This window comes from Caretta caretta, chromosome 2 (assembly GCF_965140235.1).
Source record: "Caretta caretta isolate rCarCar2 chromosome 2, rCarCar1.hap1, whole genome shotgun sequence".
In the NCBI taxonomy this organism is placed as follows: Eukaryota; Metazoa; Chordata; order Testudines; family Cheloniidae; genus Caretta; species Caretta caretta.
In genome coordinates, this window is record NC_134207.1 from 10,226,760 (window position 1) to 10,253,949 (window position 27,190).

At 40.3% G+C, this 27,190-nt stretch overlaps 1 protein-coding gene across 9 annotated transcripts in view; it reads left to right on the plus strand.

The window, feature by feature from the left end:
• The window catches only part of PTK2 (protein tyrosine kinase 2), a 381,820-nt gene that overhangs the window by 288,053 nt on the left and 66,577 nt on the right, over positions 1 to 27,190 (plus strand). For 7 of the 9 annotated variants that reach the window (XM_048841744.2, XM_048841743.2, XM_048841741.2 and 4 more), the window contains 8 exons: positions 121 to 141; positions 1,236 to 1,333; positions 5,296 to 5,380; positions 17,605 to 17,705; positions 19,949 to 20,064; positions 21,768 to 21,868; positions 24,166 to 24,255; positions 26,082 to 26,286. In XM_048841744.2, coding sequence (XP_048697701.1) covers positions 121 to 141; positions 1,236 to 1,333; positions 5,296 to 5,380; positions 17,605 to 17,705; positions 19,949 to 20,064; positions 21,768 to 21,868; positions 24,166 to 24,255; positions 26,082 to 26,286 — 817 coding nt within the window. The remainder of the gene's footprint in view (positions 1 to 120; positions 142 to 1,235; positions 1,334 to 5,295; positions 5,381 to 17,604; positions 17,706 to 19,948; positions 20,065 to 21,767; positions 21,869 to 24,165; positions 24,256 to 26,081; positions 26,287 to 27,190) is intronic. The other 2 variants (XM_048841739.2, XM_048841740.2) reach the window with 1 other exon arrangement.

Genomic DNA, 27,190 nt, shown 5'->3' on the forward strand with positions numbered 1-27,190 from the left:
TTGGCAAAGCTAACATTTTTCATCTTTTTAAATATTATGAAATATTTGTCCAAATGTCTCGTTAATTTTAAGAAGATATTTCTAAGTGAGTGTTTGATTTTTCTCTTAAATGCACTGCAGAAAGCTATGGAATAGATGAAGGTAACAGGAGCTCCTTTAACCATCTCTGTGTGCTTGCAATTTTGGAAATGTTGTGGAGTTTTTCAGTTTAAAGTTGTTTACTTTCATTTAATAAGCATTGTGTTAATTGGTTTAATTGTGTTTCTATAGTTAAACCAATTCTTTGGTTAGCTTTGGAATTTTAAAGAGGAAAATGCAATATTTTGAAAATACATGAAAAAGGCATTTATTGCTTTAGTTTCCAGCTAGCTGATGTCATTTCTGTAGCGCTAATAATGCCATAAAATTATCAGGCATGAGGCCTATGCTGGATGAGAATCAATTTTTTTCCCCTGGAGATGATGACATCAGTAGAAATTCACACTATATGTGTTTCCACTGTTCCCAAAATAGTATTTTTTTCAGTGCTTGCCAGAAATTAAATTGCCAACTAAATAATTCACCTGGAACTGAATAAACCTGATTGCTGAACTAGTGAGCCATTTCTTGTCTTGGGTGTACCTAGTCTACTAAAGAACAAAGCTAATAAAATTGTATAAATCACTGAACATTTTATGTCAATTTTGTACCAGTTATACACAGCTAGAAAAGTGTGATACAGTCAGAGTTTTACACTTTTTCATTTTACTTTTTACAGTCATCTGCTTCCATTTTTTTCCCCTGCAGCCACCTCTTTAAAAATACTTTTGGCTCATTTGATGGTTCAGAGATCTAAACTATCATATAGTGGAATCCTCTTAAACATATGGCTTTAGGTTGTAGTTAATTAATTCCATATTACCCTAGGCTATTTGTGTTCCTTTCCTTATTCCTTTAAAAGCCATAATTAAGAAGGATTTAATTATATTTATTGCATTGAAATTAATATTGCATAGTAATTAATTGAGTAAGTCAGATTTCACTGTCTTATTCAGGGCTTTCATTCAAACAATTGTTTAAGAGGATTCCACTGTGTATATAGTTTTTGTCTAGGTTGGCTTTCAGCAAATTTAAATCTTAGTTATTCAAATGTTAGGCATTGGAGTGGGTTACTTTGAGTTTGGCGTCTTGTGGATTATTTCATTTGAATGCTTTTCATCAGTAGTTTGAGGTTTAAATCCATTGTATTATTACAGCCAGAGATTATGAGATTCAGAGAGAGAGAATTGAACTGGGACGCTGTATCGGAGAAGGACAGTTTGGAGATGTACATCAAGGAGTTTACATGAGTCCAGTAAGTATCTTTTTTAATATGAACATATATTTTCAGAAAATCTACTAGAAACCTGATGTGTCTTATCTGTGGTCCACCTGAGTGAACTAATGCTGATTGATAGTGGCTTGATGTAATAGTATTTATAAAAAGTATAGCATTTATATAGTGCTTTAATATGTTAAAAAATTGCTGTAAAACATTAATCCCCATAGTGCCCCTGTGAAGTAGCTACTCTAGGTACTATTATTCCCATTTTACAGATGGGAATACTGAGACAAAGTAAACTTGCCCAGGCCCACACACAAATCATTGATTGAGCCAGGATTAGAACTGATGATTTTTTACTCTACCTTGTGCTATTTCTTCTTCATCTGGATAATATCTCAGCATGCTTAGGTTATCTGTCTTGGGAACAGAACAATGTGACTTGCCCCACTTGCTGGGGGCCACATTTTCAAAAGAGCTCATCATCTAGTCTGGCCACTTGTTCAGTGTCTTAATGGAAACTGAGCTCTCTTGAAGACTGAGTTTCAGTTGTGGGTGCTGAGCTCTCTTGAAATATCTGACTCTAGTCTGTGATATTACTCTTTTACTAGTGAAGATACTTAACTACGTAGTGAGATTTTCTGGTGATAATGTTAGATGGTCTCACACCCAAGTTTTAACTGTCTAATTGCCTATGTGAAACAAGCTGGTGGTCTGCCTCAATCTTGGTAAACAAGTATCCACTATACGCAACCACTCTCATAGCTGATTTTAATTGCCCCTCTCTCCCCCCACCCCTTTCCCAAACTCAGCAAAGAGGCTAAAGATTAAGGCCCCAATCCTGGAATTTACAATGCATCGGCAGATTGTTGTGCCCACATGGAGCTCCATTGAAGTCAGTGGGGCTCTGCATTGGCAAAGCAGTTGGCCTACACATTGTAAATTGCAGGCTTTGATCAGCACTAAACATACACTTGCACAAACGAATGCCTTAATCAAATTATTACTTGTCGCTTTCTTTTCAGAAGATATATAGTAATTTTGTCCCAGATCCAGCAATGCACTTTTAAGCATGTGAGTAGTCCAGCTGATGTCAGTGAGACTAATGTACTTAAAGTTAAGCATGTGCTTAAGTGTTTTGCTAGTTTAGGGTCATCAAGACTAAAAGGACGCATTTTTGAGGATCTGAAAATAAGTGAAAAATTAATTTAATGGAAGTAAGTGAGAGAGATTTCTAAAAAGTCTTTTTTTCTGATTGATAACAAAATTTATAGAAAAGGCTCCTGTAGCTGGTTAAAATGTCTTATGATCTGATTCTGCACCCATTTAAGTCAGTGAAAGTTTTGTTTTCTACAAATTCGATGAAAGATTAGTCTGAAAAATTACTGTTAAAAGTGATATTGTTAAAGTGCTGTATCTTGGAATCTAAAAAACAAGCTGATTTATTCCCAGTAGTTACTAAATTGCATTCAAAGAATCTTTAACTCTGTTAATTGTGCACAAGTCATAAAAGAATCCAGCCCACCATTCACTCTTACAGAATGTCACTTTTACATTAAACATTCATAAGATAGGTAACAGCTGGTAATCACTAGCAGCCTTTGATGCTAAAGTCTGAATGGAAAATGCATGTATAGGACCTTACATCTTAGGGGTAGGAATTGAGGCAAATCAGAACAAACTTGAAGGACTTACATCATAGAATCATAGGGTTGGAAGGGACCTCAGGAGGTCATCTAGTCCAACCCCCTGCTCAAAGCAGGACCAATCCCCAGTTTTTGCCCCAGTTCCCTAAATGGCCCCCTCAAGGATTGAACTCTCAACCCTGGGTTTAGCAGGCCACTGCTCTAACCACTGAGCTATCCCTATCATATCATGTATAAAAAGTTATTCGTTTTTCATGACTCAGGATCATTATCCTTGTATTATAATGGCAGATTTAGCACAGTCATCCATATCCTTAATATTATCTCTCCCTCCACCCCACCCAAAATCTTTTCCTAACCAATTTAATATTTTTTCTCTTTATTTACCTCATCCTGTGACTGTCCCTCTACATTTATCTTGCATTTATCTTGCCAGGAAATTCTTGCTAGTTACAAAGACTTAACCTATTTCACTCAACAATAAAACTGATTACTATAAAATGTACAACAGTAGAAATCTCCAAAATACCCTCTGTAGAAACCATACTGCATACTTATGTCAGAATAGAATAAAATCATCTAGATTTACAATTATATCCTAAAATATTATAGGTTACTTAGATAAGGCCTTCAGTTATTCAGAGTACTGTTTGAGTGTGAGAAAAATAGATCCACAAAATCAACTTTAAAATGACATGGGGTATTTTTGTGTTTAAAATGTATTTGTTTCTCTCTCAGGGTCCTTCTTAGAATTGTAATATAGTTTCATCCCTGGGATTGAAAGGGAGCAAGATTAAGAAACAGATGCTGTGAGTGACCCAGAAAATAGATATTAAAATTGTTTAAACCCAAGAAGTATAATCTTTCCTTTATCCCAGTAACATTTGTGTGTAAAAATAGAAATAATAATAGGAACAGAATGAACACACGCCAGGATTAATTATCCTGTGAGGTGCCCAGCATCCTCAACTCAATTTAGCTCAGAGAGAGGTAAGGAGGTCAACTCCATAAGCAAGAAGATGATGTTCCCTGGCTATCTAAGTAGCATTTTTGAGCAGAAAAGAATTTTTAATCTCATCTCTGCAAATAGTGCATAGTTCTGTCATTTAGGCCCTGGTCATTGCACACTTAATACAGATAGTAAAGTTAAGGCATGTCAGTTGTCAGTGAACTCAATGGGACAACTCATGTGAGTTGCATGTTCGCAGGATCGGGGTTTTTGTATTGGGACATGCGAAATTAATTGTATTGGCTCAGATATCATCACCAAGATATGCTTCCATTGGAGCAGTTGTTATGGTGACTTGAAAGAGCTGTTGTTTTGAGAATGCTGCAAAACCACAAGTAAATGAATGTTACTATCTTGTTTTGAAGATTACCTATTCAGTTAATTTGGATTTAAAATGAATATTTCAAAATAACATTTTTCAGTAGAAATGAAGCTTGAACATCCTAAAGCTTTTTACAAAAGAAAAACTGATGCTGCTTCTGTGTGCTGTCTGCAACCTATAAAAAAAGTATTTATAAAACATACCATAGAAAAAGAAAATTAAAGATGATGTCTTAGCCCAGGAGGCCTCCTTCAGGCTGTATCAACAATATTTTCATTTTTCTACACCTACAGGAGAAAAGATTGGCTGCTATATTTTGTTTATTTCTGATTTTGAATATAGATGAAGTACAAAAACAATCTTTTAAATCCTTCTTTTAACTGGTGGGCAGGCTATTTCATAAAATATTTACTGAACATTCTTTCTCAGCGTATGCGTTAAATAGAAACATTTAATTACTGTGCATCCTATTAATGATGTGGTTATTATTAAAGGCTTGAGTCAGTCAAAATTACATTCAGCTTCCCCAGTGCGGAAGCCTACAAAAGAGTGTGAAACCCTGAGAAAATCCTTTGTGTGGCTTTTCATAGGTTTCTTTGTTGCACAAGCCAAATACATTTTTAAAGCTGGAAGCAATTTGTTTCCTCTGCATCACTTAACATTGTGTCCATAGTGTGCCACCTTTTCAGCAATGTTAGAAAATGCATACCAAGGTTCAGATTAGCTGGTCATCTGTTTTTGTAATTATCTATTATTGTAAATTAGAGTAATACTTTCAGACTGATCAAGTTTAACTTGATGTTCTAGATGTAAACGTAATGTAAAATATGTTGGTTATAAATATTTAATCTTTTATATTTTTATTAATTCATGAACACTTTCATGTTCCCAGTGGTTTTTTAACTAAATATTGTGCTTAGCTAAGCATCTGTTACTGTCTCTTAAAACACATACTGTAGTTTAAGAAGTGTATTTGTGATTGGTTTCATTTTTATTATTTGAGATTTCGCTCTTGCAGGAAAATCCAGCTATGGCTGTTGCAATCAAAACATGTAAAAACTGCACTTCAGACAGCGTGAGAGAGAAATTCTTACAAGAAGCCTGTAAGTTACGAAACATTTCCTTTGGTCTAACTTTTGGAAACAGTCCTTTAAAACACTTTATTTCTTTGCAGGTTTCTCTTTCTTGAGGTCCGTTTAGCTTTTTGTGCCACATACTATTGATACATTTTTAAACATTTTATTAATACGCATGAGCTTGGTCCTGTCCTTTGATCTGTGGCATACAGCTCTGCTTAAATCTTAAAAATCAGCCATTTTGCTTATCTGATTTTCCAAATTAAATGGTGCTGCGTGACACATTTAAGACTTCAGGAAAGAGACCTTTTTGGAAAGTTAAGTGAGACTTAATACCCCATATCCTCCTTTCCCCATTAGATATTACAAACCCTAACCTATTGCAATGCATCATAACAAACTCCAGAGGGACAGGTCTTTCTGTTTGATAGTAATATTGCAAAGACTTTATGCCACGAGAAGGGATTTGTTAAATTGTTTGGGAGACCGTAGGGGCCTACATTTTGAATATTTGGAGCAAAAATTTCATCATAACCTGAACTCACCATGTTAACAAAATCAGCATTTATGCATACAGAGGAAGGCTTTGCAGATCTTTGTGAGTGTGTTAGCCCTGGTCTACACTAGGACTTTGGGTTGAATTTAGCAGCATTAAATCGATGTAAACCTGCACCCGTCCACATGATGAAGCCCTTTATTTCGACTTAAAGGGCTCTTAAAATCGATTTCCTTACTCCACCCCTGATAAGTAGATTAGCGCTTAAATCGGCTTTGCTGGCTCGAATTTGGGGTATTGTGGACACAATTCGACGGTATTGGCCTCCGGGAGCTATCCCAGAGTGCTCCATTGTGACCGCTCTGGACAGCACTCTCAACTCAGATGCACGATTGTTTGCTGTTGCTCTGACGCAGGGAGGGGCGACTGAAGACACAGCTTACAGGGTTGGCTTCAGGGAGCTAAAATCAACAAAGGGGGTGGCTTTACAACAAGGAGTATTTCAGGCAGGACTTCACGGAGGGTTCCAATAAGAAATGGTGCACCTAAGTTATTGTTCTTATTGGAACAAGGAGGTTAGCTTGGCCTCTGATTGATACATGGCTAGATTTACCTCGCTGCACCTTCTCTGTGAGTGACTGCAGTGTGACCTAGAGGAATGAGTCACCTAGACGGGGCGGGGGGGGGGGGGGGGAAGCAAATGAAAACAAAACAAGTCTGGTCTATTTCTCTATTTCTATCCACTCCATCTATCTTTTACATCTTTGGCTGGCAGCAGACAGTGCAGAAGGACTGCATACCATCCACATCTCATGGCTGCTCAGCAGAAGATGGTACAGTACGACTGCTAGCCATCCTTATCTCTTGCCTGCCCGGCAGAAGATGGTACAGTACGACTGCTAGCCATCCTTATCTCTTGCCTGCCCGGCAGAAGATGGTACAGTACGACTGCTAGCAATCCATATCGCCTGCCTGCTCACCATAAGACGGTTCAGTAGGACTGACTGCAGGACTAAAGAGAATGACCTGGTCAAGTCACTCCAAATTTAGTCCCTGCGCCCATGTCTGCCCAGGCGCTCCCAGCCGACGTGGCCAGGAGCACCTCGGACACGACGAGGACGGCTACCAGTCGTATTGCACCGTCTGCTGCCAGAAGGCAATGGGTTGCTGCTACTGTGTAGCAATGCCGTACCGCGTCTGCCAGCACCCAGGAGACATACGGTGACGGTTACCTGAGCAGGCTCCATGCTTGCCATGGTATGGCGTCTGCACAGGTAATTCAGGAAAAAAGGCTCAAAACGATTGTCTGCCCTTCCTTTCACGGAGGGATGGAGGGAGGGAGGGAAGGGGGGCCTGACGATATGTACCCAGAACCACCCGCGACAATGTTTTAGCCCCATCAGGCATTGGGATCTCAACCCAGAATTCCAATGGGCAGCGGAGACTGCGGGAACTGTGGGATAGCTATCCACAGTGCAACGCTCCGGAAGTCGACTCTAGCCTCGGTACTGTGGAAGCATTCCGCTGAGTTAATGCACTTAGAGCATTTTCTGTGGGGACACACACACTCGAATATATAAAACCGATTTCTAAAAAACGACTTCTATAAATTCGACCTTATTCCGTAGTGTAGACATACCCTTAGAAAATGTATCCATAAAAGTTCAACTGAATATTCATAATTGGGTGGGATGGGGCTGGTGGGGTTAACCTCCAAAAAGAATTCCTAAGAGATTTTCTTTCCTTAACATCCTGTTTTGTAAAATAAATTGATATTACAGGACCTAGAACTGTCTTATTTCACGTTCTTCTTGTTCATTGCTATTGTACGCCTGTGAGATCATGTAAAATCACTGTATTGCATCAATATATTGATTGTTTAAGGCCAAAGGTAAGAAGACATTCCTATTCCATGTCAATCACCTTTTTAAAATTCTCTGTACAAAATTGCTATGTTCAATGCTAAAGGTTTATTCCTTTTTGAGTGCAAGGTTTTTAATTAAAAACATGGTATGTATCTAGCTGTGTGCTCCTTTTTAGTCACTGTAGGAAACTCAGGTATTGTTCACAGTACTTACTAAGCAAACAAAGAGAAGGTTGTTGAAACATGGTAGGTTGATGCTTCCTAACAATACAGAAAAGAATGATTTATGTATGAGAGAGCTTCTGTTTGCATCTTGAACATGGCAAATCAGAAAAGGCCAAATAGTAAACAGATGAGCATTGGTTTTTTAGTAGAAACCTAGAAAAGATTCTTTCCTGAAAGAAGATGATCAGCCTGTGTTAGGTCATTTTGTCCATCCCTAGGCCGATGCAGCATGGCTCCCACAGTACATGCTTGACACAATCTAGTTCTAAGTGATTTGCTTTCCATCACTTTCCCTAGTTGACTATTTCACAGTGACCTCATCCTTCTTTCATTTTCTATTCTTATGTTCTAACTTTCCTTGCCCTGTCCCTTCTTCTCAGCCTCTCACTCTCATCAGGTTAAGAACATAACATAAGAATGGCCATACTAGGTCAGACCAAAGGTCCATCTATCCCAGTATCCTGTCTTCCGACAGTGGCCAATGCCAGGTGCCCAAGGGAATGAACAGAACAGGTAATCATCAAGTGATCCATCCCCTGTAGCCCATTCCCAGCTTCTGGCAAACAGAGGCTAGAGACACCATCCCTCCCCATCCTGGCTAATAGTTACTTCCTTTCCCATGACAAGAATCCTTTGGGTCTCCCCTATCATTTAAAAAAAAGAAAGAAAGAAAGAAAAACACCCTTGGCACCATCTCCTGCTCAAACTATCTCCCAATCTCCTTTCTTTCTCCGCCTTGTCTCCAGATTCATTAAACGTGCTGTCTACAATAGACCTTTGGAGTTCCTTTCCTTCAATTCTCTTCTTGACCCTTTTCAATCTGGCTTCCATCTTCTGCACCCCACTAAACTGTTTTTCCTAAAGTCTCTAACAGTTTCTTGTTGGTCAGATATTGGACCTGTACTCCATCCTTATCCTCTGTGACCTTTCAGAAGCTTTTTTGTATTGTTGTCCTTTCCTACATCTTGATATTTTGTCCTCCGTTGGCTTCTGTAGTTCTGTTCTCTCATGATTCTCTTTTGAGCTCTGTGAACCATCTTTTAGTGTCTTGTTTGGTGAGTCATCCTCCTTCCCTCTCCCCTTTTCTGTGTGTGTCTTTCAAGGCTCCATTCTTTGCCTCTGTTCTTCTCCCTGTACAGTGGCTTTGACTACTGTTTTTGTGCTGATGACTCATAATTCTACCTTTCTACTGATGAGCTAGCTTACTCCCTCCTTTCAATCTAGTATTTCACCCTGTCTTTCTGACTTTTCATTGTGGATGTCCAGTCATCTTAAACTCAACATTTCCAAAACTGAGCTCTTGATTTTTTCCCCTCAAGGCTTTTCTTCTTCCCTTTTCTCCCTCACCATTGATTATATCTTCCCAATCATACAATACCAACCATAATTTGGATGTCATCTTTGACCCTGTCCTCTGTTTGGACCCACGTATTCAGACCCTTTCAACATCTTTCCACTTTTTCCTACACAACAGCTCTAAAATCCAGTCTTTTTCCTTTCTGTCCAGACAGTCAAAATTCTCATCAAAGCCCTCATCGTTTCATGTCTTGGCTACTGTAATGTCCTCCTTTCTGACCTTGACTTCTGCAACCTTGGCCCTGAAACGTCTATTCAGATTACTGCTGCCAAGATAATCTTCTTGGTTTACTGCTCTGACCACATCAGCTCCCTCTTGAATCCCTTCACCAGCTCCCCCTTCACCTCCACATAAATACAAGCTTCTTGTCTTTACTTTTAAGGCCCTTCACAGTGTAGGCACTCCCTACCTGGCTTATCTGTTAACCCATTGCAAAGTTGACCTGCACTGTGTCTCTGCCAGCATTCCCAGCCTTAAACATACTATCCCATCTGCATAGGAAAATGTTCTCGGTAAATATCCACACAGACTCTTCCTTATCCTTCCTCCGATCCTTTCTTAAGACACTCTTCTTCTGTGAGGTGATGCATATAAACCCAAGTTGTTGATCATGGATGGGCTGGTGACAAGCTATTGTTGTTCCTTTTCCCCTTCTGTTTGTTTCCTTATTTCCTTAAAAAAACAACTTACAATCTCCATGTAACTAACACAGCTGGGCCAATTCCTCACAATACTAATTTGTTTGTGGGTATGCTTGTATCCCCATTCATTCCCTTTCACTTGTGTGTGTCTTCAGATCGTTAGCTCTCTGGGGTAGGGATTGACTCCTTTCCATATTACTACAGTGTCCAGCACAGTGGATCCCAACCTCGACTGGACCCACTGGACACTACCATAATTTTAATACTTACAGTAATAATAATTTACAGGTGACAGAGCTGACTCTGGTTTATGTTGCTTCAAATGTTTCTGATTTCGATTCATAACCTGTGGGGTTTGGGTTTTGTTTTTTGAGGGGAGAGGGAGGCTTGTTTGGGTTTTTTATGCTGATACAAAAGTGATAGTGCAGGTCCTTTAACATGAAAAATGACCCAATGAAAAATTATTGGAGGTGAGAAAATGTTTTTTAAGATCTACATCTCTATCTTCAATAGCTTTTTTGTTGATGTCTTAAACTCATCTCTTTATTTCACGAAGCTGCATGTTAACATTAACACCTCTGTATATAATTAAATTGCATATTGCCACTTCAGCTGCTAGTTTTTCAGAGGGCTTTTTCCATCTTCCACTTGCTATAATGAATAGCTTCTTCCTCCAAAATATTCATTCTTTTCAGATGCTAGTGATGAGGGGATCTTGTCTTTAGAAAATCATCCCCAGGACAGAAAATTGGATAAAAAATATACTAATGTGAGAACTAGGTAGTACACTGATAACAGTAACTTTGCTTCTCTGGAACTGGGAGATTCAAGCAAGCAAAATCAATTTGATTTAAGTCGTAGAGTACACCAGAAAAAAAGTCTGTAGTATTGAAAACTACCAAGATCCTATCAGACAAAATAATGAATTATTATTTTTAGCAGTAACTTCGTTTTAAGGAAACCTCTCTGGTCAATTTAAGCTGCTTTCCTGCTTCATAATCAAATCAGTACAATGTATTCCACATTAATAAATCTGATCTTTTTTTAAAAACTGCTTTGGGTGTGATTATCACAAGAGCACTCGGAAGCTTTCAAGATCATGGTGTAATCTGTTCCTAAAGAAATAAATTGTATTTACAAAAAGTTAAGACTGGAAGTGAATTTCAGTGGAGTCCAAGTAGCTTTGCCCCCTCCTCTGACCTTCAAAAGAGACACTTAATTTGCAAAAATTGTCTATTTCAAAAAAACCTGGAAGTGAATGGTTAAGGGAAGGGATCCAGCCACAAATGCAATGTAATCCGTTATCCATTATCACCCAACTCGACTTACCCCACTAAACCTACCTCTACTTACACCTTTGTTTTGTTCTGTGAGAGAAGTATGCTGCTGTATGTATACTGTTAATTTCCTATATTGTTTAATAAATGTATTGTAAAAGCTTCAAAGGGAATATAATCACGTTATATCTAAGTTCTATAAGTTTTCTCATAGAGGGGTGCAATATTGAATTATTAACTAGACCATACTTATTAATATAATAGGGATGATTATTATAAAATGTGTTGATTATGTGATAGCTGTGTGGAGGCTGAGAGGACACCCCTGGACTAACCAGACTATGGTACAAAAATCCTTAATTTTTGCAGCATTAATCTGCTGTTTAGCAGCCAAAAGTATACAAAGTTTTTTTTATTTTTGGCACATATTATGTAAACTAAAGTAGACCATTTAATTTGAGGGACGAATATACATTTCTGTTGAGCCACCACAACAGTGTGAGCTGCAAAGATAAAGGAAATATAATTTTAAGATATATATTTTAGGAAACTTGCTGTGTGTCATAAGATCAAACCTAATCAAAAGGCTGATGTTTTTTCTTCATCTAGCAAATATTATCTCCCCCATAGCATTAGTAACTAAGGTGTATAACTATGACATGAAAGGTGTTGTTATTGCACTGCTGGGAGTAAAAATAAGTTAATTATGCCCATAGCAAATAAAATCTGATGTAAACCAAATCATTACATGAGATTTTCCATGGGTATCATAGCACTGAAATGCATTTTTATGTGGTTATTGAGTTACACATTTTACTTTTCCCTTTACCTTCTAACAAATAAGAAATTGAACTATTCATAAATTATGTTCTTCAACGAGTAATGTCCCTGTCGGTGCTTCATGTTAGGTGCACATGCACCCCTATGCTTTTGATCAGAGATTTTTGATAGCAGTGCCTGTTCTGCCCATGCATGCGCCCTACACGTCCTTGTGCCCTATAGCAAGGCTATATAGGGCTGCATGGGCAAACCACTGTCACATCATTCTCAACCACCTTTGGCAGAGATGAAGTCTAGCATGTGCCTGTTTGCTGTGTACCTGTTTCCCCATTTTATTAGTGTTTAACTGTATAGTTAGTTCTTATTAGTCGTAGGTTTAGTATTTCATAGTTGGAACCTTTGTTCCCCTTTTATTAAAAGAAATAAATTTTTGTTTTTCTGTTTCCCCTATTGAGGGGTTTGAACAACTTTTCTTCTGTTGGGGATGCCAGGCTCCTTGAGATTTAAAAGGTGCCTTTCTTGTCAAGAATCAGTCTCTGTTAGTGATGGACACTCCCACAGCATTCATTGCTTGAGAGACTCACATTCCCTGCTAGTGTAAAATCTGCTCTTCTTTTAAATGGATATCCACTTAAAAATAAGGAAATTAAGTATAGACTATTAAGGATGAAAGAAGCCTAAAGACTGGCTTCGGATCTGGGTACAGGGAACCCCCCTGTACAGAGACCCTCCACATCTGCCAGTGCCCCATTGTCTTCGAGATCAAGGCCACTGAGAGCGTCCAAGAGGAAGACAGCACCGAAATCCTGGTCTCAAGTGCTCTCCTGTAGGGATTCCAATACCCAAAAGACGTGAACATAAGAATGGCCATACAATGTCAGAATAAAGGTCCATCTAGCCCAGTATCTTGTCTTCTGAGAGTGGCCAATGCCAGGTGCCCAAGAGGGAATGAACAGAACAGGTAATCATCAAGTGATCCATCCTCTGTCACCCATTCCCAACTTCTGGCAAACAGGCTAGGAACACCATCCCTGCCCATCCTGGCTAATAGCCATTGATGGGCCTATCCTCCATGAACCAAATGAGCCTGAGTCTCTGCTCCTTGCAACTTCTGGATGCCTACTGGTACTGAGATCAGCTTGGTCACTGACTGCTTATGTTTCTGGGAGACCTACCTCTTCTCCACCTTCAACTATCCATGAGGATGGGTTGTCACCTCTGATACAACATGTGGAAGAGCATTCTGACTCGGACTCTGAACTTTGTGTTCAAGGATCTCCAATTTATTCCAGGAGGCGTTATTCCCTGTTGCAGATGCAAGGCACCAGACCTCTACCTTTCAACAATTGGGATGACCAGCATTGGATTCCTTCCCCATGTCTTGTCTTATCTCCTTCACTGGCCTTACTGGGATCCATGGGCAATGTATTGCCAGCAATTTCAAGGGACCTCAACTCAGTCTCACTGAAAACATAGAAGACCTTGTTCCTCATTACTATCCATCCCTCTTCCCCATTGTGAGCCTGAGAAGACCTTTGAGGAGCAAGAGGACAAGAGCGGACAAAAAGATTACCCCCCTCACAAACATCTCTTTGTCATCACTGGATGAGGCAGTCATGCCACCACTGCCATCGTTAGCTGACGACTTTTGGCAATTCCAGGACCTGATGAAGTGGATTACTGACAACCTGCAAGTATCCTTGGAAGGAGTCCAGAATTCCCATCACAAGCTCCTGGACATCTTACACACCTCTGCCTCAGCATGGGTGGCACTGCCAATTAATGAAGCCCTGCTGAGCCTGCCAGTTTCATCTAGCAAACTCCAGTAATGGCCCACCCCTACATGCAAGTTGGCTGACACACACACACACACACACACACACACTACCCAGAAAACCCATTCTCAGCAAGCAGGTATTGGTACAGGTCCTACACTCACTCACCTGGTGGATGAATCCATCCAAAGTTTGTTCAGGAATCCCGTTCAGCCAGAATCCCCCTACAATTGTATTAACATCGGAGGCTTCTCTTTTGGGATGAGGAGCACATTTTGGTCCTCAAATCCAAGGCAGATGGTCACAACAGGAACAGCACTTGCACATCAATCTATTGAAGTTAAGGGCAGTCAGAAATGCTTGCCTCCACTTTCTTCCCCAGCTCAAAAACAAGTCCACCAAGATCATGACAGGCAACACAGAGTGCATGTATTATATTGATTGTCAGGACGGAGCATGTTCCTCCTCACTCTGCACCGAAGCAGTAAAGCTTTGGAACTGGTGCATAGCCAGTTGGATAGTCATCTCAGATTCTTATCTCCCAGATGTACAAAACCCCATGGTGGATGACCTGAGCAGACGTTTCTCCCTAAATTACGAATGGGAGTTGGACTCTTAGTCCTCAAAAAAAAATCTGTAGCTTGGGGTTTTCCAGAAATCAACCTTTTTGCCAGAGCAGCCAACACAAAGTGAAGGAAATTCTGTTCCAGAGTCGGAGCTCGATCCCCAATCTCTAGGAGATGTTTTCCTCATTACATGGACAAAGGGTCTTTTCTGTGCATATCCTCAACTCCATTGCTCTTGAAGGTCCTTATCAAGATCAGACTGGACCAAGCCAAAGTCACTGTCATTGCACCAACTTGGCCAAGACAAGTTTGGCTTCCTTACCTGATCAAACTCACCTCTTGCCCTCTGTGTCCCCTCTAATTTTTTCCATCCATGTGCAGAATGAATTTTATTATGTGCACCATATCTAGGTAATGTGTGGATGTGCGCCAATAGTAGAAACAAAAAACCTATATATATATTTTTTTTAAAACTTGTCATAGGGATAATTACTCTAGCCAGGACAGGTTAGGCATTTTAGAACTCACTACTTAAAGAATTAAATTTAAGCATAAGAGAAAAATAAAAATTATGAAATGAATAGACCAGTCAAAACACTAAAACGCACTTTGAAAGAAGTATCAGGTAACAACAACAATAATAATACAAGTATGTGTTGGGAGGTGAGTGTGAAAAACTGTGTGTGTGTGTGTGACAGAGAGAGACATGCACTGCCACTTTAAGTACGCTGCCCTTTTAAGTAGATTGGCACTTAGCAATCTGAAGCCTGCTTGTTTAGACACAGCAACAGCTGCCAGCAAGCTCCCTCCATCCTGAGCCCTGTCATGTGTCCCCCCTGGTCTGCAAAGATGGGGTACACGGGAGGGAGGATGGGGACACCCTGACATTAGCGCCCCCTCCCCCTGCTCTGCACAGCAAGCAGGAGGCTCCCAGGAGCAGCTGGCCAGGGGCTCCAAGGCAGAGGGCAGGAGCAGCGCAGCAGTGGAGAGAGGGACACCTGAAGTACCTGGCACTTGATAGCCTGCTGGGCAGCCACCCAGCTGCGCAGCTTAGAAGGAATTTAACTTGTCCTCCATTGTGGCTCCTAATCAAACCTTGACTGTTGTCTCATGATGTGGGTTAGACCCTTCATGCCAATTTGAACGTTCTGCAATTACAAGCTTGGTTCCTCAGTGGTTCTCATGACTAGAGACCACATGTTCATTGGAAGTACAAAAGATATCCTATTAAATAACAAAAAGGAATCTACTATAGCCTTTGGTTTAACTGGCATCATCTTTCTCCTATCCAGTCTTATCTTTTCTTGATCTTGGATTACCTGTTGGAACTGAAAAATTCAGGCCTTTCTGTAAGTTCCATCAAGGTTCATTAAGCAGCAATAACAGCTTTCCATGTGCCAGTAGAAGTTTTCTAAGTATTTGCTTATCTGAGTACATTGAGATTCCTAAATCTTTTCCTGCAGAGTAAAACCCCTACACTGTTTTGGGATCTCAACCTGATTCTTAACCATCTTATGAGACAGCCCTTTGAACCATTAGCTATGTGCTTTTTGCTACAACTGTCTATGAAGACAGCCGCCTTGGTGCCCATCACTTCTGCTTGAAGGTTTGGGAAAATGGGAACTCTAATGGCAGATCCTCCCTTTACCTTCTCCTTGAAGAACAAAGTATCTTTAAGACCTCATTCGAAGTTCTTATCTGAGGTGTCCTCTGAATTTCACATCAAGCAAACTATTCACCTTCCTTCCCCCACCCTCTACCCTAAGCCTCATCAGTCTACATAGCAGTCTAATTTTCATACACTAGATGTTAAGAGGAAATTAACATCTTACTTGGACAGGATTAGGCCATTCCGGAAGACCCCTAGACCAGTGGTTCTCAACCAGGGGTCCAGGGCCCTGTACGGGGCCATGAGCAAGTTTCAAGGGGTCCACTGAGCAGGAGCAGTTTTAGACTTGCTGGGGCCCAGGGCAGAAAGCATAAGCCCTGCCATGCAGGACTGAAGCCCAGGGCAAAAGCAGAAGCCTGAGCAACTTAGCTTCATGGGGGCCCCTGTGGCTTGGGGCCCCAGGCAACTGCCCTGGTTGCTACCCCTTAATGCTGGCCCTGGCTTTTATATATAGAAAACAGTTGTTGTGGCACAGGTGGGCCATGGAGTTTTTATAGCATGTTGGGAGGGGCGGGCTCAGAAGGAAAAAGGTTGAGAACCCTCTCCTTAGACTCTTCGTTTCTACTGCAGATCTAAGGGAGCCCTATCTCCACTTGGAGACTTTTTAAATGGATCTCTGGATGTATTATTGCCTATTATGGTTTTGCTGAGGTTACACCTCCCCTAAGAGTGACTGCATGCTCTACTAGATCACACTCTACATCCGTAGCTCTACTCAATACATTCTGGTTGCTGAAATCTGCAGGGCTGCAACATGGTCCTCGGTGCACACATTTTCTGACCACTTCATCCTAATTGACTCTGCAAAATCAGATGGGGCAGTAGGCACATTCAGTAATGGACTCTGTTCTGAAACTCCCATCTCCTTAACGGGCTACTGCTACGGAGTCACCTAAATTGGAGCACCCCCAGGGACACTACTTGAAGAAGATGATGGAGAGATTACTCACCTTTGCGGTCACTGGAGTTCTTCAAGATATGGTCCCTGTGGGTGCTCCGCTACCCACCCTTCTCCCCTCTGCTTCAGAGCTGCCTCTGTGGGCTTTGCCGTAGAGAAGGAACTGAGAACGATTTGTGTGCACACCCCAATATAGCCTAGGTATAGGGCACGAGGATGTGTAGGGTTCATGCCTGGGCAGAAAGGGTACTGCTACCAAAAATCTCCGATCAGAGGTGCAGGGGCACATACACACCTGAAGTGGAGCACCCACAGGGAGACACATCCGGAAAAACTCCAGTTGCTGCAGAAGGTGAGTAACCTACCATCATACGCCATTTAAAAATAACGAATACTCTGTGGTTGGTCAAGATATACATTATACCTTGTAGTTATTTACATCAATGTAAAGAGAGTATTCTGATCAGATAGCATTTTAGACTCACTCTGCATAGGTGCAAAAGAGTAGACAATATTCAAGGCAGTGGAGAATCACACCCAAAACAATCTGGTTATATGTCCTTATATGACAGTTGGTTCAGACCTACAGTAAAAGCTAGTTAAATGAATCCTCTTTTATTACAAAAACATTTTTCATTTAACAGCTATTGTTTTAACAGGCAGATTTTGTATTTAATGAGTAAATCTGCTTCCTCCTTTCTAGTAACAATGCGTCAGTTTGATCATCCCCACATTGTGAAGTTGATTGGAGTTATTACGGAAAACCCAGTCTGGATAATCATGGAGCTCTGTACACTAGGGGAGGTATGATAAATTCCCAAGTATCTTCTTTCTTCTTCCCTCTTATCCCACAGACACTTTCATATGGGATTGGGGAACTGCTTATTCAGTCTAATGGATTGGGTTCTAAATATTACACTCTAAGGCAAATTCATCAAACAAGTGAAGTCCGGGATCAAATCCAGCCATGGTGGAATTGGGCATAACTCCACTGAAGTCGAGGGAATTAGCCTGTTTACATCAGGGTTGATTTAGGCCATGGTTCTCAGAGATACTTTGAATTGCTTCTATAGTGTGAGAACTAATGTCTGTGTCAAGTAAGAGGTGCACATGGTGATATAGAATAGAAAGAATGTTACTGTGAATTATTTAAAATGTATGTGCTTCAGACCGTGACATCTGGACACAAATGGTTCAGTTTAAAATATTGCGTAGAAGAGGTTTCACAGCTCCATTTCCTTAAATGATTATGGAGTATAGTTTAAAAAATAAGATTAAGAATATCCATTTTTTTGTTGTCTTTGTTGAGAGATACGGGAAAGCATATTATGCCCTTTTTGCTTTTTATTCCAAGAAAACTGAGTTCATTTGACTTGTCATGCAGTTACAGCACTAATAGTCACCTGCCTTTCAGCTGATTTATTAATATTTAGCACTGCCTAGGTAGGACCCTCATTGGTAGCAGCCTCCTACAATAACACTTATGTGCACAGTTAATGTCATCGCAGTAATCGTAGTTTTGAATTTGTGATTATATTAGAATTTATTTAGCAAGGTTCTGTAAAGCCTTAATATGTTAGTGTGTCTGGAGGGTGACATTTTAAATAAGCTTTATAAACAACATTTGCAAAAATATGTATACCATGCTGTTTGACACTAAAGAATGCTGGAGTAGCTTGCATTATGTGACAGGTTTCAGAGTAGCAGCCATGTTAGTCTGTATTCGCAAAAAGAAAAGGAGTACTAGTGGCACCTTAGAGACTAACCAATTTATTTGAGCATAAGCTCAAATCTGATGAAGTGAGCTGTAGCTCACGAAAGCTTATGCTCAAATAAATTGGTTAGTCTCTAAGGTGCTACTAGTACTCCTTTTCTTTTTGCATTATGTGAGTGTCTCATAAGGAAAACCATAGCAGAAAGATATCACAGTGGAATCATCCACATTTCTTAGCTAATCCTGAGTGGCCTTTGTTGAGGTTTGCTTGGTGCTATTGTAAGTGAGGCCATTGAGCAGGTTCAGACCTATGCAGCATTTTCATTAATACAGCACAACTATAGGTGATCTCTGCTACTTCATGAAGTTTCACCTACTGTAAGCAGTTTCTATCTGCAATTGTTTCACCTCCGGTAATGCAGTTGATAGCATCTTCAGGAGTAGGGATCTTTTCACAGTACATTGTCAATGCGCCTACATTTCTTTTTCTGAATGTCCCTTTGTTTTTAATTCTAACTAATTTTCTCTGAATCAGACATTTCTGAAAGACTTCAGAGGTGAAGTAATTACATGGTTTATAATACAATATGAAAATACCTGAATAAAATAGATTAAACTATAGTTTGTTAGATTTGTCCAAAATGGGTATCGCAATTTATTTCCATTCCTTTATTCAGAGATTCCACTTCTTCCCTTTAGTTCCCAAATCCTCCTTCTCAGCATACAACTTTCTTCTCAATCTTTATTTTAATCCTCTAAACAAAAGCCAGTGCTACACTGTTGTGGTATAATTGCCTTTCACTAGACTTACTTTTCTAGACAATTTATGTCGTGTTTTAGTTCCTCTGAGCTAAATCCAGGCCTCTAGTAAAATCTGTGCAATTATAGGCATAAAGTAATGCTGCCCAAGAAATATTGATTTGCCCTGTGTTCAGGCTGGCCCAGGTGTGGGTACAAACCCCATGCAGTTACCTGCTGAGACGGTTCATGCCAGCAATATGAGCAGTTCCCAAGGAGTGAACATGTGGAGAGGTTCAGAAGCACCTGACCCAAGTGGGCCCAGCAGTGTTTGAACTCTTTGGCTTCAAGAGAAGACAGAAGTGGGGTGCAAAAATTGTATCCCACTTGACTACCTCTTGTCATACATTAAAGACAGCCTGAATTTAGCCCAAAGAGTGTGTTCTGTATGACAACTGCCTTTCTTTTCTATTCTAGTTTAAAGGGGAGGATTGTTTACTGTTAAATGTGTAAACCTCATTAGAGATTTCTCTCTCCTTTGGATTCATTTTTAATTTGTCATGACATCTCTCTCTTTTCTTCTTTTTTCCAAAAGCTGAGATCATTTTTGCAAGTAAGAAAATACAGTTTGGATCTGGCCTCTCTGATACTATATGCTTATCAGCTTAGCACAGCACTTGCCTACTTAGAGAGCAAAAGATTTGTACATAGGTAAGATTATATCTATATGAAAACTTTCAATTTAAGGAAAAGGATTCACAGATTATTAGACAAATATCTGGGCTGGCAGAGTTGCTGGATATTAGATATGTTCACTAGAGGGAAATGTTTACAGCACAGATCAACGTTCTCTAATGGTTTCAACTATTTTCTTGATTTCCCCAATAAGAAAAGTGTGTCACATGTAGAACAGTATTTTGAGACTTTTAAAAAGCCACCTGTATATGTGTTTACATCAGCTTCATGTTAGAACTTCATGAATTTTAGAGAATCCACTACAAAACCACATTTCTGACATAGACTACCAAGGGTGACACCTGCTGGGCCTCAGCTATATTGACTTGAAGTAAGTGCCTGGTTTTAGGAAGAAGACTGTGGGTTACCAGCTGCTCTTTTGCTTTGCAATGCCGACATTTTTCAAAGCTGCAAGTCAGCTGTAATCTTCAAAATATGAAAAATCATATCTGCGAGAGCAACAGGCTCATCCTGAATTAAAGAACAGGGAAAACAGAAATGTTTCTGTAATGGAAATACCTATGTTTAACAAACAAGTGAATTTTAAAAACACATATGAGAGAGGGGAATTTTAGTTTAAGTAAGTTAGTTGTGTAGGACAAGAAACAGACCATAAGTCCTTCATCTCTGGCACTGTTAAATACTGCCAACAATTTTCTACATGCAAATTCCATGTATGCCAATTTGGACTTAAGCGTTTTATTTGTATAAGTGTATAAATTGTGTATGTTTAAGTGGCATATTATCTTGTAAATGGCCGAGGCCAGTGAGGACACAGATAGGCACTAGAATTTTGACCAAGTGGCTGTGACTTTATTAAAATCTCTATCAGCAAAAAATATGTCAAGGCAGCTGTCCTGGAAGCTGTGATTTTAATGGAAGAAAGCAGCTACCCCAAGCTGCCATTGGTTTTCACTCACCTGCTTCAGTGCTGAAAGCCAAAGCTCCTAACGTGCCCCAGGCATAACTAGCCCACTTGAATCCAAGGCCTGCAGTCCCATATAGGTAACTGAATGAGAAAACCTCCAGGCCTTGCCATGAGAACAATAGCCTCCCTGCAAATCCAAGCCCTTCCTGCAAAGAGCATGAGTTGATGCCTGCTTTACACGAAAGACATTACCCCAATTCCCGACCTCTGCGATATCAAAGACTTTCCCTTCCCCCTGCTTCCCCAACTAATTCTATTCTAGCTACTAAGACCTACCACCTAAATTTTTGATCCAATGACTGTAAATACATGGACTCTGAAACCTGCATTTATTCAACAAATATTGTGTGCCCATGCAATGTGATAATTGCTTGTGCAAATTGCTGGTTAACAAAAGCTAGAAATAATGCTGGTCCTGAAAGTGTCTCCACCCCTTTTCCCAGAGTGATGGTGAATGCAATAATAACTTTATCACATAAAAATGTAATTACTCATAAGGGCCATATTGTGACCTCAGTCTTTCTGTAAACTTTTCACTGTCATCAGTAGGCAATCCTGTTGGGTGTCATTGGTTGTGTACAACTCTAACTTTATATTCTTGGCCCAAACACCATCATAAAAAATTTAGTTTGGTTCACTCCACTGTGTTAGTTGATACCTCTGGTCTGTAACAAAGGTTCTGTGTTTTTAAGAAAACCTGAATCTAAAAAACAGGTGACTACAAACGATAAATTTCTGGTTTGTTTGGCAGGGATATTGCTGCTAGAAATGTGCTGGTATCCTCCACAGACTGCGTGAAATTAGGAGACTTTGGTTTGTCCCGATATATGGAAGACAGTACTTACTATAAAGGTAAGGAGACTGTACTTAGTGGACCTAAACTACAGAGGCAGGTCAGTGAGCTGATTTGCCAGTCACAGGAATTGAGTGTGTGCTAAGGAGTTGAAAGGATCAAAACAATTAGTTTAAGGAAATCTGGTTAATTACATAAAAATACAAAGTAAAACAGTTTAACAGATGCCAATAAATTCACACACATAGCTGCTTAAAAAAAATCACATGGTTAAGTTAAATAGGTGAAAGACAAGAAATTCATTTATGGGTATAATTCCAGTTTGGGGGCGGCATTATACTGCTTTCTTTGCAACTCTTAGGACTTGTCTGCATGACCATTTAGTTCACAGCAAGCTGGAGTGTGAATCTGCCCCTCACTAGCCTGCCAACACTAACTGCCCATGTGGACCCTGCTGATGCACACTAAGAGTTTGTTAATGTGCTTTAATCTGCTCCCATTTCAAAGCAGAGTAGATGAAAGCCCACTAACGAACTATTAGGGTGCATCAGCAGAGTCCACCCAGATGGTTGGGTCCACAGGGACAGTTAGTGCGCAGCCAGTGCAGGGTAGATTCACACCCCAGTTTGCAGCAAACTAAATGTTCATGTAGACAAGCCCTTAAAGTATCAAATATTATCTATGGTTTTGAAACTCATTTAACAAATACCCATATTCACGCCACAGCCCAAGTACCTGAGGGTGAGTTCATGGGGACCTGCAAATTGTTTTCAGTGAGTTTGAGATAGGGACATTCATTACACACAAGGTTTGAAACATACATTTTTTTCCCTTTGGGGTTTCCAAGACTGAAGATGACTGGCTTGAACTCTGATGTGATGCCCCACAATGCATGATATATAGCAGGGGTTTTCAAACTTCAGTGCACCACGACCCACTTATGACAACAAAAATTACTTCATGACCCCAGGAGGGGGGACTGAAGCTTGAGCCCACCTGAGCTACACTGCCCCGGGTGGGGGAGGGAGCCAAAGCCCAAGCCCCACCGCTCTGGGCAGGGGGGCCAAAGCCGAAGCTCAAGAGCTTCAGCCCCAGGCAGGGGGCCTGGAACCTGAGCCGCGCCACCCAGGGCTGAAGCCCTCGGGCTCTGGCTTCAGCCCTGGGCAGTGGGACTCGGGCTTCAGCCCCAGGCCCCAGCAAGTCTAAGCCAGCCCTGGGTCCTTTGGGGTCCCGATCCACAGTTTGAGAACTGCTGATGTGTAGGGACCCTGACAGGAGAATACAATTTGTTTATAGAGGGTCAAGTAAGTAGCATTTTTAGTGATAGGGTGCACATTTAGGAACAATGTTTATAATTTTTTTTCTCTCTCAATATGTAAAAATATTTTAAATGTTTCTAAATTTGCAGCATACTTTAAAAGCTCCTTACCTGGCCCCTCCCCCCATTCTCCAGTAGGGCTTCTGGTGTCTGTGATGTCCCATAATAATGTGAACAAAATACCTTCATCTACTTTCTCACAAAGGTGAAAGGAGAAATTTACGTGAAACCATCAAATATTTGTTGCATTCTTTTAAATTGAACAAACAAGCAAACTTTTTCCTGGTTCAGTTAAAAAACAGTTGCTCCGTATGTGAGATTGTATATGGCAGCTTCAAGCTTGGTACAAATAATTGCTAATTGTAGGAGTTTAAATACCTTCAGATAAAAAGCATTAACTTGAAACAGGAATGGAAAAGCTCATCCAATGTATGTACGTTTAGGGTATATCTGTGCAGCCTGTGGCAATGAGCCTGAGTCGAGGATGACAGACTCAGGCTTCTGAGGCTCATGCTACAGTTCTAAAAAGAGCCATGTAGCCATTGTGGCTGGGGATGGAGCTCAGGTTCTAGAGCCCACCCCTCCCTAAGCTTCAAAGCCCAAGCCACAACATCTACACCACTGTTTTTAGCACTATAATGTTGATCGCTGTGTAGCTGTAGCCTTAGCAGCAAATCCTGCTCTTCCTTTCCAATAACAGGCGGCCCTGCCTCCAGTAAAACTACGGCGGTTCTGTTGCAATTGAGATTGCAGATTTCCATGACTCCTGTAGGCTAAGTGAGGAACCCTCTGAAATGGTGCTGGAGGAGTCTGTTCACAACACTGCAGGTCTACTAGCCATTATTTCTTCCTCACCTACTCACTCTTACAGGAAAGAATGTGCAGGAGCCAAAGGGCAAGCACAGAGGTTTCTTACACAAAGCCTGACCGAGTTGTTCGCTGGAGCTAGGACTTGGCCCTAAATTATTTTATCGAAGAACATCTACATTGAGAGCTTATTAGCTAAAATAATGGCCTTTTCCTCTCATCTCCCCATAGCTTCCAAAGGAAAATTACCTATCAAATGGATGGCTCCAGAGTCAATCAACTTCCGACGTTTTACCTCAGCTAGTGATGTGTGGATGTTTGGTAAGTGAATATGGATGGTGGTTTTCTCAGATTCACTGTTGGAGGAGAAGATAATTAATGGTTCCATTTTTATTAATGGAAACTGAACAATTTCCAGTTCCTCTCCATTGTTTGTTTAACATATCCCAAAATCAGACTTCTTACTGGGTACTTTATATCTCTCCATGCTTTTTCATTCTGTACACCATGGGCCTGATTCTCATTTATCGTAAGGCCCCTTTTCACCACTCCTAACAGTTGCTCTTAAGGTAAATGAAAATGAGACCCATAGTCATAACAGGAATTTTTTTATCTTATTTTGTTTCTTTTTTGTCTTCTAGTATAATTGTGCTGGTGTTCCTTTATCCAGCCGTTATTTGCACTTTCTGCTTTCCTATTTTCACAACTTTTTCCTGTGCTGTGGGCTCCGTTGGTGAATGTCCTTGCTTTTGTCTCCTTCCTTTCCTAGTGTTCAGTTCACCCTTGATCTGGGTATTTTTCCTCTGTTGTCTTATGCTGTTTCTAGCATTTAACATTAACTATGAAAGAGGAATTAGCAGGATATTTAAAGTGTTTTTGAATGTTTAAAAAAAGCCTGAAATTGAATTAAGGCCAGTCACCTCACAAGATTGGGCTGAGATCCAAATCTTGTCCTGGCTTTCTCTCCCTCCCACTCTTCACTCACTCCGACCGTGGTTCCAACCGCTTTTGGTGCATATAAGCTCTCCTCATCCCTTTGTCTCCTGTCATCTTAGAATAGACAAGAGGTTGAGTGAAAAGAGGAATTATAGGAATGCGTGCCATCTTCCATGATCCTGTCCCCTTCACTATGCAAACCATTCCTGTTTTTGCAGTAGTCTGATCTCCCAGTCTTGAATACTCAGCTCCGCAGACCAGACAAGCTGTGACAGGCAGAGAAAAGGCAAGCAGGGTATGAATAGCAGAAAGTTACAGAGAAAAAAATCAGCTTGTTCTCTTTAAAACAAAAGAGTTCTAAGTAATATAAAGCAAAACTGTATGTGATTTATCAAGATTAATGACTGTTTAGTTGAAAAAAGGAATCTCTAATTGCAAAATAAAGTATCTTTTCCATCTGGCGTAGAACAGCAGTGCAGGTGGAGTACCCCAGCTGCTCATAGGCCCACAGGCTATCTCTTTCTCATTACACATGTAACATAGTTTCAACAGAAACTACATTTTGATACATAGTTTCGACAGAAAAAAGTTGAACAAACGCCGATAATAAAACACTGTCAAAGTATAAAAATACCACACACAAGTCAAAACAAGGCAATGGAAAATAGACACTGGGACAAGCATTATGAAAAAATGTAGATTTGAATATGAGCAACCAGTCTGACTTAGAAGAGATAAAAAGTAGTTAAATCTGAAGCCTTTCAAAGTTGTCTGCTTGCGATGAGCTAGATGCAAGTCATACTTCCCCATACTTAGACCTGATTAGTAATGCATGTAATTTTATAGACGCTACCTACTTAGAGATAGAGTTAACATAGCTCAGTATTCTTTTCTGTGGTCAGTACGTAGGTAATGTGATGATAGGTCCTATATAAAAAAGATAGATTAGCCAGCTATATTTCTCAGCCAAGAGTGGGTTCTTTTGGTGGTTGTGTGTACTGGACAAAGTGCATTGGAAACTTTGTTAAACTTCTAATACATGGTAATTACTAAACATGGCTATTCTGGAGAAAGGACTGTTCATTTTGCCCCCAGCGCTGCACTTCAGAAGCAACTCCATTGTCTTAAGCTTTAACGTGGAGTTTTTTGTTCAAGAACACAGATTTTGGTTGTTCGCTCACTTTAGGAAGTTTCTTGCTTTTTGTTTCCAGGTGTGTGTATGTGGGAAATTTTAATGCATGGAGTAAAGCCCTTCCAAGGAGTGAAGAACAATGATGTGATTGGTCGAATTGAGAATGGTGAACGGTTACCAATGCCTCCAAACTGCCCTCCTACTCTCTACAGCCTTATGACCAAGTGCTGGGCATATGACCCCAGCAGACGACCCAGGTTTACTGAACTTAAAGCACAGCTCAGGTAGGGCGGCTTTTTTTAATTATTATTTTTTTTATTAGAAATGTGATTTGATTGTGTCTTTCATACAATCATTTTCTTTCCAAGGAAAGTACAATGCCTAGTGTGCTAGGCTAGTGCCTTGAAAGGACTGAGTTGCTGTTACAATGTTGTAAATCTAGACTGTCTCCACTTAAATCAGATGAATTACACTTGACACTAAATCCAGTGTAATTGAGATCCAAACCCAGCCCCCCAAAGGCTGTATTAAGAGTGTGTTTATAGGCATAGGTAGGTATGTTAGGGGTCCTCAGAGTTAGAGGTGGAAAGAACTTGCTAGATCATATAATCCGTCTCTCTTAAGGCAGTACAGAAATTTCATGTTTCTTTTAATTACCCTGCTCACAGTTTTCAGACTTGAGTGCCTTGAGTTTGGCATCTAGGGGGGAAATTTTCAAAACTACCTAAGGAATTTTGAAGCGCAAGTTGCCCTGAAAGTCACTGGGATTTGTGCTCCTAAACCCCGAGGACCTTGAAGGTGTCCACCCTCAATACATAGGTAGGCTCCTAAATAAAAGTGGCCTGATTGTCAGAGGCACAGAAGGCCCACAGTTCAACCTGTTGAAGTCAATGGGAGCTGCTGGTGCTCAACCCCTCTGAAAATAGGTATCTGTTATTTAGGAATTTGCGGGGGGGAAATGTAATTATATGCCTAATTTTAAGGCACCCAAGTTTGAAAATTTTGGCTCCAGTTTATTAAAGATTGATATCTGCAGCTACATAACATCAGTAAGTAAAATATCCTTGAAATTAGAAGGAGACTGGAATTCTGATATGAAATCCTAGAATCTCCTCATAAGGTAGACCATTGTAGCAATCCATTATTAATGATTCTGTTATCAATAAAGCATCCAGATCTGAATGCACC